Source organism: Zalophus californianus, chromosome 17, assembly GCF_009762305.2.
Source record: "Zalophus californianus isolate mZalCal1 chromosome 17, mZalCal1.pri.v2, whole genome shotgun sequence".
In the NCBI taxonomy this organism is placed as follows: Eukaryota; Metazoa; Chordata; class Mammalia; order Carnivora; family Otariidae; genus Zalophus; species Zalophus californianus.
The window spans coordinates 1,023,108-1,037,102 of NC_045611.1; the positions used below are offsets into that span (position 1 = coordinate 1,023,108).

At 60.1% G+C, this 13,995-nt stretch overlaps 1 protein-coding gene across 5 annotated transcripts in view; it reads left to right on the forward strand.

The window, feature by feature from the left end:
- Nucleotides 1–12,748: 12,748 nt before the first annotated feature.
- The window catches only part of PIEZO1 (piezo type mechanosensitive ion channel component 1), a 53,820-nt gene continuing 52,573 nt past the window's right edge, over nucleotides 12,749–13,995 (forward strand). For all 5 annotated transcript variants that reach the window (XM_027618095.2, XM_027618097.2, XM_027618100.2 and 2 more), the window contains exon 1: nucleotides 12,749–13,102. In XM_027618095.2, coding sequence (XP_027473896.2) covers nucleotides 13,042–13,102 — 61 coding nt within the window. In that variant the 5' untranslated portion in view covers nucleotides 12,749–13,041. The remainder of the gene's footprint in view (nucleotides 13,103–13,995) is intronic.

Below are 13,995 nucleotides of genomic sequence, written 5' to 3' on the forward strand. Positions count from 1 at the left end.
TGGAGGGGGAAGCAGGCCCTAGGAGGCCCTGAGTGGCTCTGGGGATAGCTGAGGGGTCTTGTAGGATCCAGAACATGAATCTAAAATGTGGCGGTCCCATGTGGGATGAGGCAAGTCTGGGGACGCAGCAGTGCTGTCTTCATTCGCTCCTCACAACCAGCCATCGGGAGGTGGGGGGGCGTGCCATGCAGCAGGAGCCTGGGGACCAGCTCTAGTGCCAATGTCCGTGCCGTTGCAGTGTGTCTGGCCGTGCCACTGTTACTTTTAATGTCACTCCTGGTGATTCGGCCTGTTTGGGATGACTTAAGCCTCTAGAGCAGCTGCTTCTCAGAAAATTGTCTGCCCGCCTACAGTGATGGAGTTCAGCAGCCACCTCTGCAAGGTGTGACCCCTACCTTCCAGTCACCACTGATTGGATGACAGGCACACAGCTGAACCAATCAGATCCTCTCCTTGGACCCAAGACTGGAACCACCCTCTGTCACCTCTGGTCGTGGGACGTGAGATGGAGTGTAGGACAGCCACCTTCCTCCATGTGTATGGAGACAGAGATAGTGAGCAAGGGACCGTGTCACCCGGGGACACCCAGCCAGACCCAGCAGCTGACTCAGATGGTTTGCAATGGTTTCCAGTTTGCTCTCGTGGGAGACCCACAGCCTTTCAAGATGGCCCGGGTTTTTATGAAGCAGCCTCTAGCCTCTCCCATACCTCTGCGTCTTTTGCCTAAAGTGCCTCTGAGGAAGTTTCTATTTCTTCCAACCCAGGGAGGCTGGATGAAAGCCTGGTCAAAAGGTTGATCCATATGAGGCTGCATTAATAAAAGTATAGAGTCTAGAATAAGGTAAGTGAATGCCCATCTCTGCTCTGTTCTGCCCAGGCTCCCCTGAAGTGTCATGTTGGCTTATAGGTATGGAATGTTAAGGCATTGCCTAGAATGCCTTCAGGAGAGAGAGATCGGCAGATCACAAAGGGACTAGAACCCTTGTTTCTGGATGTGTACCCTGAAGAAACCGGGAGATTGGGGACTACGCCTTCATTCATGTGATCACCCGGTTTTTACTGAGTGCCCACTGGGAGCCTGGCGGCCAAAGGCCCAGTACAGGGCAGGCCACTGAGGGTCCACTCTGTATCAGGTTGAGAACAAGACAGGAGGGCCCTGCCCTCAAGGAGCTCACATTCTAGTGGAGAGAGACAAATTAGTTTCATTAAAAAAATTTCAGGAGTTCATGGGTGGCTCAGTTAAGCAGCTCAGGTCATGATCTCAGGGTCCTGGGATCAAGCCCCGCGTTGGGCTCCCTGCTCAGCGGGAAGCCTGCTTCTCCCTCTGTGCTGCTCCCCCTGCTTGTGCGCTCTTGCTCGCTCAGTCACTCTCTCAAATAAAATCTTTAAAAAAATTTTTTAATCATTTCAAATAAAGAATATAAAACCTGGTCATGAGATGGAGTGACCGGGGGGGGGGGGGGCACTTTAGATCTGAGGGTTCAGGGAGGCCTCTTGGAGAGGATGACACTGAAGGACAAGAAGGAAGGGCCACGGGAATATCTGACAGAGGACACAGTAGGGAATGGAACCCAGACCACCATCACCACCACCATCAGCAGCATTTTAACTACACTCCAAAAAATTGCAGTATATTCTGAGTTTGAGTTAAAGCCGTGTCTGCCCAGCTGTAACTTCCCTAGAACCCCGCCCACCTGCTCTGCCTCCAAACGTGCACAGCCCGAATGACTGTACCTCACCTGCTCCGTGCTGGTGCCATTTGCTCGGAACAACCACTTCCCAGGGGTATGCAGTGCCTGACGATTTGCAGAGCAGTTTCACAAAGCAATAATAGCTGGACTCTTGAGGTGTGCTTTGTGCGGGTCCCGTTTCCCATAACTGGAATGCCTTATCTGTCTCACCCTCAGAGCGAACCTACAAGCCATACCCCATTTGTGGGTGAAGAAGCCAAGACTTGTAAGGCATAAAGCCGGTGCACCAAGGAGCCAGCTCTGCTCGCCCACCTCCACCTCTCAGTCGGTCACTCCTTCCCTAAGAGACCAGACTAGCTGGAGAGTTATGGTGGAATTCAGGCTTTAGGGACCCCCTGGGCCCCGCATAGAGCCTGTCGCCTGCAGCCACAGCGGAGATTTTCATGGTCTTGGCTTATAATGTGATGTCCATAGCCAAATCTGGAGGCAGCTTGACCTTCAGTGAAGACACTTGGGTCTCAGCCAGGATCGGCCTGCACTTGGCTCTTTGTCCACCAGATGTGATGGGACGAATGGGAGGGTGGAGAAGCTGCTGCTGCCCACAGGCTGAGTGACCTGGGAGGCTTCCCCTCCTCCCCAAGCCTCACAATCGTCCTTATCAAGGGGACTTCACAGAACACGCTCTCAGCAGAGACCTGGGAAAGCAAACATAGCTTCAAGTTCCGATAGGACAGTGACCGCGTTAACAGCACACGTGCTTGCAGAGAATGTCAGGGTGGGAACAGGGCACACTGTGTCCTGATCCACGTGTGAGCGTCCAGAGCCCCAGCCCCAACAGAAACGTGGCGGGGCCATAGGTGTAATTTTACGTTTTCTTGTAGTTACGTTAGGAAAGTAAAAAGAGGGGCGCCTGGGTGGCTCAGTCGTTAGGCGTCTGCCTTCGGCTCGAGTCACGCTCCCGGGGTCCTGGGATCGGGCCCCGCGTCGGGCTCCCTGCTCGGCGGGAAGCCTGCTTCTCCCTCTCCCACTCCCCTGCTTGTGTTCCCTCTCTCGCTGTGTCTCTCCCTGTAAAATAAGTAAATAAAATGTTTAAAAAAAAGTAAAAGGAATCAGGTGGCATTTTAAAGTATATTTTTATTTTACCCATCGTATCCCAAATGTTACCATTTGAACAAGTAGCCGATATAAACTTTATTAATGAGCCATGTCACATGTTTCACCACCGTCCAATCACAACCACTAAGTCCTAGGTAGTACCTAAGTGCAGTCCGCCCCTCACACCTTACAGCTCCTCTCAACTTGGAGCACGCTCAATTTTCACGGAAATACTTGATCTTTGCTCAGATTTCATGAAATTCGCGGCTGGAAACGGGCTCATGTGCCCAAGTTGTTCCGAAGAGACAACTTTTCCATTAAGTGCAGGGTAAAGGCCAGGTCCCAGCGGGCTGGAAGCTGCAGGGCGGCGGTCCCCACGACAGGGCCGCCGGGCACAGGGCAGAGAGGGCGCGCGTCGAGACGCAACGGAACACCCGGGACCGTGGGCCCGGGCCCGCGCGAGAACGCCCACCCGCGAGGCTAGGCCTCCGGCGCAGCCCTGCGCTGTCAATCACGCGACGGGGCGGGGCGTAACTCCAGAAGAGGCGGTGCCTGCGAGGGGCGGGGCCGGAAGGGTGGGCGGGGCCAGGCCAAGTCGACGTGGACCGGTAGGGCGTGGCTCCGGGGGCTAGGTTAGGGGCGCCGGGGCTGGGCGTGGCCGGGAGTGGCAGGGGAGGTGCCATCGGTGGGGGCGTGGCTCAGTGGTGGGCGTGGCCGGAGCTGAGGCTGGGTCTCGAGTTCCGTCTTCGCAAACCTGGGGGGCGGGCCCCGCTGCTGCCCCAGCGTGTGGGGGTCGCCGGGGTCACCTGGGTCACCTCAGCCCGAGGGTCCTGCAGGCTCCGCGCCTCCTGTTCTGACCCCTGCTGCCCTGTCCTCCGTAGGAAGGCGGCCCCCGTGACGATAAGAGCTCACGGGAGAATGCCTGGAACCGCGCGAAGAACCTGCGGAACAGTCAGGCCTGAACCCAGGACCTTGCTCCGGGCCCCGCTCGCCGCCGCACCCGCCTCCGCCGTGGCCCTGGACTACCCTCGGGAGGCTTGTATATGTCCCTCACCTAAGGACTTTGGGGGCCCTGCCACAAGCCACTCCCGAAACAGGTAGGTTAGCTGTGCCCTGCGCTGGGGGGGGGGGGGCTCACAGTCCTGCGGAGTGGAAGGCATGTGGTCTGCGCTGCGGGGGCTCAGCGCTGCCCTTGGGGGGACTCACAGCCCTGCGGTCGGAGGCTCAGTCCTACGCACAGGGGGCGCACAGCCCTAAGCTTCGGGGGGCTCACAGCCCTGAGCTGGGGCTGCTCAGCCCTGCCGAGCGGAAGGCTCCTCCCGGACTCAGGAGCCCACTCTGCAGTGAGGCAGGCCCATTCGGCAGCATCCACTGCGCTCCCACTGGGTGCTGGGCACTGTGCAGGGGCCGCGAGACCATGGCGAGACCATGGCAATGCCCACTAGGGTAAGTGAAATTTAGTGAAGGGAAACCCCATTAAAAGGGAGCCGGCGGGTCGGCAGGGGGTGCTCTCCCGCCCTGCCACCACCTGTCCATTGCAGACCCAGCAGGAAGAGGGACTTGGCCTTCCATGGACTTGACCTTGCCGGTGGGTACCACTCTACTGCTACAGCCTGAGGAAGGGAGCTGGCCTCATGACCTCCCCGCCCCCACACACAACGGCTCCCTCCACCGATGGGAAGCCACCACACTTCCGGTCCCAGTTTACCCCACTGGACTTCTAATTCATAACAGCACTCCCAACCACCTACCCCTTCCTCCTTAAAAAAGCACGCCTCTCCTTTGTTCCCCACACTCACCTATTGTTTTGCTGCCGCTCATTTGTCCCAAACTGCAATTCTTTTTTATTCCCTAATCCATCTTTTGCTGGTAAAATAAGGGGCAGGGTCTAACATAACACACCTTAAACAGGTCTGTAAACAGGTGCTGTGAAGTCAGCTTCCCCCTGGGCCAGCCTTACCCTGCAGAGGTGGACTGCGGAGCGACGTTTCCATGGCGCCCTGAGTTTTCCCAGAGCTAGCAAGGAGTAGCTCTGGGAAGCCAGGGTTCCTACAGCCTGGCAGTGAGGGGGTGGGGGTGTGGTGCTGACAGGAGAAGGCACACAAGGTCATTTTGGCCTCACAGAGCACTTTGGTCTTAAGGGCCCTGGAAGCCTACGCTCAGGAGTGGTGAGGCCAGGTTCCACCCGGGCAGAAAAGCCTGAGGGGTGGGAGCCGGAGAGAGGCTCAGGCTCACACTTGGGCAGAAGCCCATGACTTTGTAGGGGGGCCCGGCTGGCTCAGTCAGTGGAGCATGAGACTCATCATCTCAAGGTTGAGAGTTTGAGCCCCAAATCATCTGACTTCAGTTTAGAAGGGGTGGGCTGAAGATCAGGTCAGATGCTGGCTCATTCACCAACCTGGGTGTGTGGCCTCGGGCACGCGGCTGCACGTACCTGGGACACGGCGTCGCCAGGATCTGTGGCCCATGCCTGTAGCATGCTTGCGTGCCGGAGCGCTCAAGGAGCGAGAACTGAACGGTCATGAGGAACGGTGGCAGAGCGCGATGTACCCAAGAACGGGACAGGGAAGGCCCGACCCCAGGCTTTGGGCGTGGACGGGAGAGACTGCACACCTGTGTGGCTGGGCAGGGATGGTCAGCAGACCACCAAGGGCTCAGAATACCACAGAGGAGTTTGCACTTCCTCCTGGGGCTGGCGGGGAGAGAAGCGGCGGACAGATCTGTGTGAAGAATAGACCCGTCGGTTGCTGTGGAGGACAGGTGAGGGGCAGGGCGCTGTGGAAGCCCCACTGCTGAGAGAGGACAGATGTGGGCAAGGAGGAAGGACTGAGCGCAGCCCAGCAGGGCCACCGAGCGACCACATGGGGCCTTGAGTGGCTCTGGCCCGTGGTGAGGACCTCAGGACAGGAGAGGGAAAGGGCAGGTCCCGGGGCACATGGAGGCTTTTTGCCTCCACCTGTGATGGAGTGCTGTCCGCCAGGCAGGCCCTGACCACACAGCCCCACCCAAAAGTCTCTGGAAGGTGGGCGTGGGGCCAGGGGTGGGGTCTCTGCTATTGTCAGGTCAAAGGCTATTGGGTATCACACATGTTCCTGGCCGGGGCCTCTCTTGACCTGGATCGACAGAAAGCAGGGCCCAAGGCAAAGCCTCGCGCAGGACTTTGGGTGATGGGCCCTGCAGGGAGTCTGTGAGAACAGGACAGCAGGTGGGATGGAGGGCGCCCGGGGAAGACCCATCTCTGCTCGGAGCTCTCCAGCCACACGGGACCCTCCCTCAAAAAGCCAAGGAGATCACACCTGAGGACAGTCCAGGGGAGAAAGGAGAAGAGTGTATCCACCGGCTCCCATGGGTCAGCTACACTCCCCTTCCAGACACGGTCAGAGGTCACAGAGCTCTGGGCCCCGTCGGGGTTGGGGGCCTGTGTGATTCCGTGGTCTCTTGCAGGTGATGTGCCCACTTCAGGGGTGCAGAGTTACCTGAGGCAGAGCCCCGGGGAGCTGCCAGGCTCGTGGTCTCAGGGAGCCCCGTCCCAGGGGGTCAGAGCTGCTGGAGCAGAGCATGGCAACCACCTGGGCCGTCAGGCCTGCTGGGGTGGCCCAGACGATGGGTGAAGTTTGCCAGGTGGGGAGGGGGCCTTCCCAGCAGAGGTACGGCAGAGAGCAAGGCTTTGGGGGGACTCACGCGGCACAGACAGTGGAGCGATGTGGCCGGTGGTCCCAGCCCTGGGACAGGGTGCCCAGAAACCCTGCAGAGGACCCAGGATCCTGAGGACAGTGACGTGGTCAGGCTCCCCGCGCCTGCCTCCTGGGCCTGAAGGCTCAGGACCTCCCGTCTCCTTCCTCGGCTCCCAGCCAGCGCCCCCGGGGGGCACAGGACACCACTCCGCTTGCGCTTCCATGGTTGTGCTCTGCCCTCAAGGGCTGGGGCCCTGCTGCCCACTGTCCGCTTGCTGCAGGCGAGGGGGTGCCTTCCCCCTTCCCTGCACCTGAGCGAGCTGGTGGGGGACCTCCATCCGTGGGACCACAGCAAGGGGCCCTTGTCAGTACCGGTCCAGGGACAGTAAAGAAAACCAGTAGTAACTGAAGGGCTGGCCCAGGGCCAGCAGGAAGCCGGGAAGCGCCCAGGCCAGAGGGGGCGGGGGCTGCCTCGGTTAAGCCTACTTTGGGACGTTTCCTGCAAAGGGGGAAGGCTCAGTGTGTGCCCAGCACCCACTCCACCCTTGAGCTGCTCCAGCTGTCCCGACCCCAGAAGTGCAGGCAGGGAAAGGGCCAAGTGTAGGGGGCAGCCAAGTCTGCACACGGGCCGGGCACTCCTCCTCCTGCTCTCACCAGGCTCCCGGGAGAGCCATGGGCCACATGCGCGGGCGCGTGAGTCAGCGGGGCTGGAGGCGCCCGCGAGCGCCCAGGGAGGGCCGGACGGCCCGCTTCGCTGGCGCCAGGACCTCCCGCTGCTCCCCCCGCCCCCACGGGGCCCAGCTCGGCCCGGATTGGAAAGCGAACTGCTGAGCCTGCCCTGCCCAGACCCCCTGGGTTTGCCGTCCCTGGCTTCCTTCCTGGTGTCCCTGGGGGCTGTAAGGTGTCAAGAGTTTCCCACCATGAGTGAGGCGGAGCATTTAGAAGCCGGCCGGCCTGTGGGCTCTGGAGAAACAGGCGTCCCCTCCGCCTTCACACCTAGCTCGGTGAGATGGAGCGCGTCCCTGGAAGGAATGAAGCCCCTGCCCAGAGAGGCCCCAGTCCTCGCAGCAGCCCGGCCTCCCTGCTGTGAGGGCCTCCCGGGGACCCGCCCAGGACGGGAGGTCGGCGGCGGAGTCAGGCGCTGCCCTTCTCTGGGCTCCGTTTGTTCATGTGTTACAAACCCTCTGGTCTTGGTGGCTTTCTTTAAAATTGCTGGTGCACTATTGATCCCTGGCCCAGATTCCAATCGTGGGATGGGGTGATGGCCTGTCCCTCTCAGCCTAAACGTCTGTCTGCTGTGCGTCCGGGGCCCTGGCGGGGCTGCAGTGAGCACAGCCAGGTGGTGGCTCCGCACTCTCGCTGGATGAGGGATCTCTCCGCGTTTGACCTGTTTCCTCCCCTTCCTTTCTCTCTTTTTCTTTTTTGGATTTTATTTATTTATTTGAGTGAGAGAGAGAGAACAAGCAGTGGGGAGGGGCAGAGAGAGAAGCGGACCCCCACTGAACAGGAAGGCCGATGCAGGACTCGATCCCAGGACCCCAGGGTCCTGGGATCCTGACCTGAGCCAAAGGCAGATGCTTCACCCACTGAGCCACCCAGGCGCCCCTTGCCAGACATTTTTCACAGCCCCTCCTCCCACCCTAAAAGCCGTCTGGATGGTGGAAGTGACCCCATTTCACTGGGGGAACGTGCTCCCCGAGGTCAGCCCGCCCTCTTCAATGCAGCCTTGGTCTCTGCCGCTCTGTGCCACCCCCTCTGCTTCGCCCTGTCCCCGCTGCTGCTGGGGACAGTTGTCCTTCCCGTCGGCAGGCAGAACTGGAGAGGCACCAGATGCTGTTGTGGGACAGGCCGCGGAGGTCTGGGCAGGGCCATCAGTCATTTCTCTGAAGCCTCTTGCCTGGGCTTGCCCGGGGGGCCTGTCCACTCCAGGGGACACTGGACACTGGCCAGGCTCATCGCTGCTCGAGTCCGGGCCGTCAGCCTCTTGCTCGATCTTAGTCCCTCCCATCATCCCATCCAGCTGCAGGCGGTTTTACTGCTGAGATGGGGGGGTGGAATAAGGAAACTGCTGACAAAGCTCTAAAAATCAGGTTCATGTGGAAAATGCTGATTACTCATCAGGTGACGTTTACCAGCCACAGGTGTGGGTTTCAGGACCTACTTGATTCCTGGTAGAAGTTTGTGAAGGGCTCCTGGCCACATGCACCTGTGGGCACATCTCTGCGTCGTGGGCTCTAACTCGGCCGGCCTGTGAGGCCAGCAGTGGGTTCCAGACCCGACCTGGTGCTGCTGCTGACTCTGGTCCGCTCACGTCCTGAGCAAGGACAAAGCTGAATGGCAGCAAGGACGCGGGGTCACCAGGCCAATTCTGGGTGGGTGGGCGGGTTGGAGGGCACAGTTCCACGAGGCTGGCTCTGTGCTGCAGGTGGACAGGGCCCGTAGGAGAATCTGGGCCTCTGCGGGGTGGGCTGTGCCCTGACTCTCCGCTGGATCGGGCCCTGTTCTTTGCTTCCAGGAAAGGGGAAACAGTGGGAATGTACTCGGAGAAATAAAATAACTCCCCAGAAGCTCGTCAAGTTTTTGGCCAGCCTTCAGGAAAACAACATTCAGAAGAAAGAGCAAATGTGGTTGGCTCTGGGGAGCCTCCTGGGTTTGAGGAAGACTCAGGGTGGGCTGCTCAGAAATCATCTTCACCGCAAGTTAAGTGAGCTGTTTCTGGGCTAAAAATCCACAATAGAAGACGTAACACTTTCACCCTCATAGGCGTACGATTCAGCAGCACCAAGCACATTCAGGAGGTTGCACAAGCACCACCACAATTTCCCATACTTTCTCATCATCCCAACAGAAACTCTGGCCCCGTTAAGTAATAACTCCCCATATACCCTCCCTCCCTCCCGGGGAACTGCTAGGCTAGTTTCTGTGCCTACAAGTCAGCCTGTCCCGGATGTTTTGTGCAAACGCCATCACACAGTGTCTGACTTCTTTGCTCGGGATCTTGGGATCGGCACACACGGTGGTGGGCCAGCCCTTCGCTCCTGGTTATGGCTGGATAACCTTCCCTTGTGGGATGTGCTACATTGTATCTGTCCATCAGTTCGGGACACTTGGGTGGTTTCCTCCTGAAATTCATGTTTGAGTGTGGGCAGGAAACAACGCCTATATTATCCTTGGGGAAGAGTGCAGCCTGAGTGGCAAAGCCCCCTGTGATGGCCCTTCCTTTCTCCCTCGGGGAACTGATGTTCTTGCTCTTTCAAGACGAAATTACGAATTTCATCAAGAACAATGAACTTAGTAGGACTCTGAGTTGTGGGGTACTGGGACATCCGGAAGGCTGGACTCAGAGCCTGGCTGGTTCTATGGCAGATGACCCCCCCCCGTGGCCCCTGTGTCCTCACCTGTGGGGTGACAGTGGGTGTGGCTGAGATGTTCCCCACTCCCCTGCCTGGCAAGGGGGCTGGTCAGGAAGTTCTTTTTCTGAGAATCTGTCCCCGCTGTGCTCAATTTAAATTTATTTTGTGAAAGATGATACTATATGCATATAGCAAAAAATCTAAACAGCGCAAAAGAGTATTTCAGTGACCATTATGTTTCCTTCCCACCCCGATAATGTGGCCTCACCCCTGTGCTCTCTGTCTCTGTCTCTCCACCCCTACCCTCTCTCCCTCCCTCTCTCTCTCTGCCTCCTGTCTCATGTGTCCTCCAGGGAGTGTGGGCCTGGGCTCTACACCACCGGGCTTTCTCAGCTGTAATATTGTGTCTTAGAGACGGTTCCATGCAGATACACTCTGCCGCAGGATACACTGTGATTTATTTAATGTCTCCTGGAGGTGGCCGGTAAGGTTCTAGCCAATCTTCTGCTACTCATAATTCTGGGACACGTGCATTCTGTTCCTTAGGGAGCGCACCTGCTGGGCAAGTTCTGAGGCTTCCCCTTGTCTTGGTAGTCCCTGTGTGGGAGCCAGACGGGAAGGGAGGAGCACTGCGAGTCAGTCCCTGAAGCTGTGTGGGGGCTTTGGGGCTGCCTGCTCTGGGACTCCCCTCCCCTTACCCTCATTCTCTGTGTCACCTCAGAGCCTGCTCTTGGGAAAGGGTCTGAAGCCTTGTAGCCTAAGCCTTTGGAGGACTATAGTATAAAGGAGTGGTTTTTAAACTTTTTTTTTTTTTGCATTTAAACTCTTTATACAAACAAGGTTATCTTTTGCCACCCCATATGGGAGACAGCTCGTCCCACTGAAGCACTAGAGGGGGGAGGAAGCCCACCCTGGTCTTCCTACCTATGCACAGATTTCAAAATCACTGGTTTGAAGTATGCCTTAGACCCCTCTAATGTCAGAGTGGAGAACCCTCCCTCGGAGGTTATTGACCTCAGGCCTCTTATTTCACTCTTGCAGGCAGAGCCCAGAGAAGGACAGTGGTGAGCCAGGACTCACAGAGGTTAGGGGAGCCTGCCCCTGCCCTTCTGCTTTGGGGGGGGGTCTGTTTTCTGACACGGTGCACACTTCACTAGAAGGTGGTATGCTGGGGTAGGACTCCCCTGAGCAGGTGAGGGAGAATTGGGTGGTTGGGACTGTGGCCAGTGGACCTACAGACTGTTCCTTCAAGGCCTGTGCAGGTGGATGTCAGTGTCTTGAGTGTGGGGACCCCCTCACCTGCCCCCATGATCGCCCCACGGAGAGGCCTCACTCTAGCTCATATTTATCCTGCCCGTTTCACACTGCTGGTGCTCTGAGGGGAGCCTTCCTCTTCATCTGCCGTCCAAGCTCCAGTCCACGGCCCAGTGAAGAATGCCCATGGAGGGGACCAAGGGGACCGACAGTAGCCCTTCTCAGTCTACTCTGAGGTGGGCTTTGAAATCTTCACAACTGCTGCTCAGGGCCACAACCCCACCTCACAGATGCTCTGTGAGGCACCAAGAGGAGGGGTGCCTCCTGGGGCCACAAAGCCAGCAGCTGAGGTGCCAATGTGGGCTAGCCATTTGGTCATCTGTTGATGTTGCTGCTGCTCAGAGACCTTGGCCACAACCCCTGCCAATGGATGGCCCTAGGTGGCCAGATGCTGGCTTCCCGTAAGGGTGGCACCAGCTGTCTCCACTAGAGGCTGGGACTAACCAGCATTTGCATGTGGGTCCTGGGACTCCCAGACAGCTGGACCTTCTGTCCGCAGCCTCCTTGGGGCTCTGGCCTTGGGGAGAAACCCCAAGGCTACAAGTCTCAAAGGGTTCTAGAGAAAGGCCAGGGTCAGACACAACACCAGTGGGAATTAAGGCACGAACAAGCAGAAGAAGAGGCAGGAAGAAAACCAATCAGCATTGAACACCAGACTTCCAAAAGTCCACATTTCTGGCTTTTTTTTTTTAAGATTTATTTACTTATTTATTTGAGAGTGAGCAAGCGAGCAGTGGGGAGGGGCAGAGGGAGAGGGAGAGAGGGTCTTAAGCAGACTCTGGGCTGAGCGCAGAGCCCCAGGCGGGGCTTGACCTCATGACCTGAGACGAAACCAAGGCTTAAGGAGTCTGCCAGCCAGGTGCCTCCGCATTTCTGGCTTTTGGAGTCGGAGGGTCTGGGCCTGCGTTGCGGCTGGCTTCAGTAGGTGGGTGTGGAGCGGGTCAGTGCTGGCTGCAGGCTCTCTGGGCCCCAGCCACACCCACCAGCTTCACTAGGACCACACTCATGTGGGCTCTGCCCCTTACACTGGGGGGCCCTCCCCTTTCTCCTTTCCAAGCTCACCTCGAGGGTGGCACAGGCCAAACTCAGGGTCTGGGTGACGGGCACAGCCTGGACTCAGTCTCTGGCTTTTCCACCACGGGGACAGGAGCCCCAGGCGGTGCTCTGGTGGCTGTCACTCCCCTCCTACAGCAAAGTGATCAGCGCCAAGCTGCTGGTGGGGGGCCCCGGTCCTGCGGCTCCGCGCCACCCCACGGTCCCCAGGGGGCGCTGCACGCTCACGTGTGCGGGAGCAAAGCTAAAGTCGCTCCGGCCACGCGGGGCGCAGTGGCGCGTGGGGTGCTGCCTGGGCAGCCCGGCGCTGGGCAGCCTGTCCTGCGCGCTCCGCCCGGGGCCGCCCCCACGCGCACGGCGAGCGGCCGGGCCCAGGCTCTTCCCGGGGCGCGTGCCCACGGGACTCCCGGGCGTGGAGGGCTGGTGGGGCGCGCGGGCCGCGTGGGGGTGCGGAGCGGGCGCGCCGGCCGTCGGGGCAGCGCGGAGGCGGGCACGCCGCGGAGGGCGGGCGGGGGCCGAGCTTATAAAGGCCTGCGGGCGGAGGGGCGGGAGCGCACCGCCCAGCCGCCGTCCCGGCCCTGCTCGGCCTCCGCGAGCTGCCCAGAGCCGCGCGCTGTGCTCCGCCGCTGGGCAGGGCTGGCACCGGAGCGGGCTCGGCGGGCCCCGGGCCGAGGCGGAGGAGAAGGAAGAGGCGAGGGAGGAGGCGGCGGCGGCGGCCGCGGAGGCGCTCGGGTCGCCGCCGCCCAGCCGGGGGTCCTGGCCGCGGGGCGCGGCACGTGCGACGACCCGCCCTGCGCGCCATGTCCCCCTAGCGCCGCGGCGGCCGAGCGACCCCCGGCCCGCCCCGCGGGCCCCCCGGGCATGGAGAGGCACGTGCTCGGCGCGGCGCTCTACTGGCTGCTGCCCTTCGCGCTCTTGGCCGGTGAGTGGGCGCGGGGGGCTCTGGGCTGGACGAGGGCCGCGGCCCCCCACTTCCCCGCCCGGACGCCGGGCGAGGAGACTCCCCGGGACGCGCGGCCCGCGGCGCCCGCATTCCAGAAGCATGAGCGCAGCTGGGAGGCCGGGGCCCCGTCCGAGCGCGGGGCCGGGAGGGCGGCGGCGGGGTGGGGGTGAGGTGGCACCCGGGCGCCCTCGGGTGCGGGCCGGCGAGCGCGGGGAGAGCGGCCGGGCCCTCCGCAGGGACGCGGGGGAGTCGGGCGCCGGAGGGGTTGGTTTGCTCGGACTGGAGCGCTGAGAAGGGGGGCACGAATCTCTTTCTCTCTTTCGTGTTAAAAAAAAAAAAAAAAAAACACCAAACTTTCATGATGACTTCCTGACCAATCTGGGGGAAGGCGGGCTTCCTGCCTGGAGCTGTTTAACGTGGAGCCTCCCGAGCCGAACTAACGTGCCTCCGTCCCTCGGTGCCCTGGGCTCGTGGGGCCCCACCCCCGCGGCCTCGGGCAGGCCTGTGCTTTGGGAAAGATACTTTAGGCTCCTCCCTGGCTTTTACTCCACAGGGTCCGCCCTGGCCTGGAGGAGGTACAGCCCCCAGAAGGTTCTGGCCTCCGTATTAGAGCTGAGGATCCCCAATCCTGGCATCACTCGTCCCTGCTTGCGGTGGGCATCAGTGTCCCTCGGGCTCTTGAGGCCCCCCTCTGCAGCCCTCCTGCCTCTTGGGTGCCCAGGGCAGAGTGCCCAAGAACGCCTTCCACCCTTGCTGTGGTCCTCCACCCTCCGCCCCTCCACGTGGGGCTGCCTCTACCAGCTGTGAGCTGGAAAGCAGTCTGATTAAATGCGTTCAGGGAAACATGGAACCGTTCGCATCGTGGAAGTCTG